We start from the raw sequence: 6,042 nt of genomic DNA, 5'->3' as shown, positions 1-6,042 counted from the left end.
GTCCAGCTCGTCATGTTATGCCCGCAGCGAACGCGTGTCATTTGCAACTGCAGGCTCTGACAAACATGCATAACAGCAATGATCCTTCTGCATAATGTGTCTCTTTTTACTACAAAACTGTGAATTTCCCCGGTATTCAGACAGTCTCATGCATTCAGATACAGATTCGGGCAACGGTCTATCGCCTACATACTGTAGGCGAAATTTGTTTGGCATTTCTAATCGTAAACACAGCCATGTTGAAGAATGAGGTAATGTTTTTCATATGCTGCGTGCTATGGCAGTCCACTATGCTTATTGCTTTTCGAGAATGTTGCACTAGTCATTGTGCGCGAAACTTCACGCCAATAAATCATCAGAAATATTGCTGACTTGTGCGCGTCAGGCGCGGCGCGCCCTCTTTACGTTCGTCCTAATGCCTGTTAGTTGTCCATGGATTTGCCCATATATGGCGTTTTATTTTTCAATTTTCGATTTTACAATCGATTCAATGAACACTTATGTCTCAAAAATCGAACAGGATTTTTTCATAAAAGTGACAGCCCTACTCAGATCTAAAAGAACAAATCCTGAATAACTTGCAGATCGTTTAAAACTTTTATCAAGGCATTCTCTGTTCTGTGGTTTGTAAGGAAGCAAGAAATTTATACTATTTTTAATAAGAAATGGAAGAAATTTATACTATTTTTAATAAGAAATGGAAGATTAGAGATTGGTCTGTATAGTGAACACAGAAGAACAATTGCAGGTTTAAAAATTTGAGGAAAAACTCCTTGCCATAAAGACTGTGTCTTAAGAGTAGCACATCATTGGTTCATGGTGTCTTGAAATCATTAGATAGGACAAACAAATATCAGTAAAAATGAGGGGCTCAAAATGCAAGAATACAAAACTCTTATTTTGCAAGAACTGGCATTTAAATGCTCTGTTCCAAAACACAGTGAGCTAAGGTGCCTTGTGAGTAGTGAGAATGATAGAAGCAATTTTAGTCCCAACATAAAAGTCTTCTACACTTTCTTGGCCACTCATTCTTATTTCTCAAAGAGAATGAGTCTTTTAACCCAAGGTGTCATGGGGTTTAGACAGATATTTTCTCCACTTGATAAACCAGCACTAAAAAGAAAGAAAAAGATTTATGTAGAAGATACAATACTGTTTCAAAGATTTGGGTCGGTAAGATACTTTATTCAACATGGACACATTAAATTAATTAATCAAGTCAATTCATATTTATTGTGCTTTTCATAATACACATCGTTTCAAAGCAGCTTTACCGAAAATGCACATGTAACATCGGAGGGTTGAAGACGAAGGTCAAACGAAGATACAAAACTCAATATTTATTTCCATAGGCAAAATCCAAACAAACTCGAAACAGTGTGCTAGTGCACAAAAAATAACCAACACCAGCCAAGTGAACAGGGAAACTTAAATACACAGAAGGTAATGACAAGACAACAGGTGAAGGAGATGAGTGAACACAGGTGATGAGGATGATGACGATGTGCAGGTGAAGGTGATGACGGAGAGTTCTGGGAAGTGTAATGCTGACACAGACGAGGAAGGCGGCGGTGAATGTGACATAACTCCCCCCTCCCGCTAAGCGCGACCCGCGCCGTAGATGGCAGAACCTGGGAGGGGGGGTGGGCATCCTGGAGTCAGTGCCTGGAGGGAGAACAGGGACAGGACAGACAGGAGACTCCAGGATGGTATCACTGACCGTGGCGGAGCAGGCTGAGCAGGGGGCCACGGCGGTGCAAGCTGAGCAGGGGGCCACAGCGGTGCAGGCCCATCGGGCGGCCATGGCGGAGAAGACCCTTCGGGCGGCCATGTCGGCGGGTCCCCCCAGAGGACTTATTGCCCCCCCCCCAAAAAAATTTCTTAGGGAAATTCACAGGATTGGAGGCAGTCTGCTTTGAAGACGGTTCAGGACAGGACGAGACCCGCAGCGAAGCCGATTCTAGGCTGGACGGGACCAGCGGTGAAGACGGCTCTGGGCTGGACGGGACCAGCTGCGAAGAGGGCTTTGAGCTGTGCGGGACCAGCAGTGAAGAGGGCTTTGAGTTGGGGGGACCAGCGGAGAAGGGAGATCCAAGCCAGGCAGAACCAGCGAGAAGAACCTCTCTGCAGGCGTGATGTTCTCAGTCTCTAGCTCGGCGGGCATGACGCTGTCTGCATTGGCCTCAGCAGATCTTGCGTTGAATGCCGGCTCAGCATGACGTGCAGGGTCACTAGTGCTGGCGACTGACTCTGGATCAGCTGTGCAGGTAACTGACTCTGGATCAGCTGGGCCAATGAGATGAGGGAGATCGGAGAAGTCATCCCTGGTGATAAGCTCGGTTGTGCAGATGACTGGCTCAGGTTCTGGCTTTACTGGGCTGGCGACTAGAGGCTTGACTGGGAGCTCCAACGGGATGTGGAGATCGGGCTGGACGAGAGGGTCAGGCTGGACGAGAGAGTCATCTCGTCCAGGCTGGATGAGAGGATCGCCCACAACTCCCACTGTGAGGGAAGAGCCACACACCCACAGGGTGCGGTCGATGAACTCCGTGAAGGGGAGATGAAAATCATCCCACAACAACATGTTCAAGTGGATTGCTCAACCGACTCCAAAACCGCATCTTTAGAATTTCAAGATCTTTACTCACATCTTGATAGTAGACGTGGAATATTTCCACATACTCCTCCAAACACAATTTCCCTTGCTCCATGTTTAGTTTTTTTGGGTCAGTTATCCTGTAACGTCAGCTGGTTGAAGAAGTAGATGATAGTGATGTTACATATGACATTGAAGCTTCGATGCGCGTATCACATAAGCGACACAATTTGTAGTGAAGCCCCGTATCGAGGCGTGTATTGGTTTACTAGAGGCACGTGATCGATGACAAACGAAGCCTCACTTTCTGTCAAGTCACGTGCGCGTTTCGCTTTGGGTGTCAGAAGGCTCGAACTTCAGATCGTATTTAATGAGTCATTGTTGCCTCAGCTCAGTCGGGTTGATATTTACAATTATTGATACTGACATTTAATAACAGATGATCCTATCAGACAATGTCCTTATTCATTGTGTGTGTAGACATTTAGAGACATTAAATCTTATTGAATCATATAGAATACAAACAAACAATAACCAACACCAGCCAAGTGAACAGGGAAACTTAAATACACAGAAGGTAATGACAAGACAACAGGTGAAGGAGATGATGATGAGTGAACACAGGTGATGAGGATGATGATGACGATGTGCAGGTGAAGGTGATGATGACGGAGGGTTCTGGGAAATGTAGTGCAGACACAGACGAGGAAGAAGGCGGTGAATGTGACAGCATGAGTCCACATTACAATTTAGAGTGATCTGTTATAGGTAACTAGGTAACTGTCTAAGTTATGTATTTCAGAAATGTACATATTCAAAAATCACGTTAGCTTAAAATGTATTAATTTAAACAATGTAATAATTTACAATCAATTTCAATTTACAAACAATTTAGAATTTCACAAAAGATTTTTTTTTTCCAAAAAAAAAAAAAAAAAAAAAAAAAAATATATATATATATATATATATATATATATATATATATATATATATATATATATATATATATATATATATATATATATATATATTTCTTAATATTTATCAGAGAATCTTTGTAAAAATATATCATGGATTTTCCAAAAATATTATAAGCAGCACAACTGTTTTCAAAATCGATAGTTTAAAATATATAAAAACAGAAAACAGTTACTTTAAATTGTAATATATTTCACAATTTTTTGCTCAAATAAATGCAGCCTTGGTGAGCAGAAGAGACTTTCAAAACATTAAAAATCTTAAAACGTAGTCTGTTTATTAGGTTTTATGGTTATGCTTATTAGAATTTGCGGCTCTATTTTCATATTCAAGCCTGATGTGAAAATTTAGGAAGAATAAATGAGTTTCAGTTACGACAAAAACCCTCAAACATTTACAACATCTTATACATACCTAAATGGAAATATTTCAGGAAGACGCATGACTCCGTGAGGAAGTACTTACATAACCTCAGTAGTTTTGCAGTGAGGGCCTCTAGGCAGGATCTCCACACGCCGCAGATTATCCGGCGGGATGATCCTGGACTCCAGCTTCAGACACATGCAGCGGCTGTTGTAACCTGTGCCAAGAGGCTGCACAGCTGAGGAAAATAGACAACGGTTAGCAAGGCTGGAAGGCCAAATAAGCAAAGTGAGATCAACATCAGTTGCACAACTCTTAACTCACATGTGTTTTTTTTAATCTTGTGCAAAAAGGGTTTAATAAAATAACAGTGTGAAATGGCTTTGAGGAATGTGAAGCAAGCTCCAAGGAAAATGCTGAAATGCTGATGTTCATTTCAAATGAAACTACATACGCACATTGTTAGAGAGTATTGTTTAGAAATAATAATCCATATTTGTCCTGATGGAGATATTGGACATGGCCAGCAAACAGCTAATTTCTAGTGATTGAAGCAAAGTATAATAGACAGATAATGAATGTGAAGCTTACCACCGGACAGAACGATGCTGGCTACAATAACGGTTAACATCAGGAAGACGTTCATGATGGGTGAAGCTTCTGCTGTTGATTTCCGAGTGAACACTCAAGATCAGATGCCGTTATTTGTGCTGCTGTATGGCCTTATATATTATGATTTCAAAGGCCTTGTGATACAACTTGTTGATTTTATTCCACTTCCCCTTTAACCATTGTGTGTGTTTGTGTGTCTCTTCATGTGCATGTGAAGGCTTGGGTGTAAATATGTGGTTTGTATCTGTTCACATGTCTATCAGCCGTGTGTCATCTGGACACATCTCATGTTCTCCAGGTTACCAAGTTCAAAATCCCCCTGGAGTCCCAAGCTGTGTTTACCAAAGCTTTAACTAAAAGTCATGCATGATTCATATTTGTCTGCTTACAACAGGTGGAACATTTCTTTAATAGCCCAAATATTACATATAGCTTTTATAGTGTACAATTATAATATTATCTGAATATCTATCTGTCTGTCTGTCTGGCTGTCTATCTGTCTATCTATCTATCTTTCTGTCTGTCTGTCTGTCTGTCTGTCTGTCTATCTGTCTATCTATCTTTCTGTCTGTCTATCTGTCTATCTATCTTTCTGTCTATCTGTCTATCTATCTTTCTGTCTGTCTGTCTGCCTGTCTATCTGTCTGTCTGTCTATCTATCTTTCTGTCTGTCTGTTACAGTTTTTCTCAGTTGTGTTGGGGCTAACGTCAGACCTCTTTCTCAATGAGACGTGGTCTGGGAACCACATGTTAATTTTCTCGTATTTGAGGCGTGGTTTACGAATGCCCAGAGCCGTTTATTGGGCGCTACGAATGTCTATCAAATGCGCCTGTACGTAGAGCGACAGAAATTCGACGAGGAAGAAGACGATGGCTGAAGAAGACTAAACTACTTAGAACACTATCCAAGGCTGCATCGAAAGGTAACTTCACGTCTGCTGCCATGTTGGATCCATAGATATAAACAAACTACTTCGGTGTGTCGCATAGATGCCGTCATTGTCTTGCTGCTCCCTCCCCGTTCTGTGATTGGTCCCCTCGCTGAGGCGAACATCTGGTCCATGGTATCCAGGCTGCCTAGCAGCATGAATAAAATCGCGCTGCGCTCAAGGCAGCATGGGGAAACCCAGGCTAGCAGTTCTCAAAACAATTAGTACAAACTGCAAAACCTAACCTGCAAAAGCGTGTCACTTGCTCAAAATGAATAGCTCATTCCTCAAAAGCAAGTAGGCTATTCATGTCAATGAAAGTGTCAGTGTCATCAAGATGAAAAGTCCTGCCACCATTTTTTATGAACAAGATAGTCAAATGGCTTTGTCATGTTTTCATTATAACAGTTTACTCTGTAAATGTTTTCCAATGCAAAAAAGTCAGATCTTGGTGACACTAGGCTACCTGAAAATGCTCAAGACAGCACTGTGTACTATTTGCACAGCCACTTGAAAAATACAGTAAAGTTTCACATTACTCATACACATTATGCCCATGGCTCT

At 41.6% G+C, this 6,042-nt stretch overlaps 1 protein-coding gene across 1 annotated transcript; it reads right to left on the bottom strand.

Moving 5' to 3' along the window:
• Positions 1-1,031: 1,031 nt before the first annotated feature.
• On the bottom strand, positions 1,032-4,583 carry cxcl19 (chemokine (C-X-C motif) ligand 19; the record flags this gene model as incomplete). The annotated part of the gene is made up of 3 exons (XM_081390285.1): positions 1,032-1,113; positions 4,040-4,175; positions 4,529-4,583. 3 exons carry the CDS (start codon positions 4,581-4,583, stop codon positions 1,032-1,034), a joined length of 273 nt encoding a protein of 90 aa, XP_081246411.1.
• Positions 4,584-6,042: the final 1,459 nt, after the last annotated feature.

This window comes from Scardinius erythrophthalmus, assembly GCF_964197995.2.
Source record: "Scardinius erythrophthalmus genome assembly, chromosome: 2".
Classification (NCBI taxonomy): Eukaryota; Metazoa; Chordata; class Actinopteri; order Cypriniformes; family Leuciscidae; genus Scardinius; species Scardinius erythrophthalmus.
The sequence above is the reverse complement of the archived record's forward strand: the minus strand, read 5'-3'. Positions and strand labels throughout refer to the sequence as shown.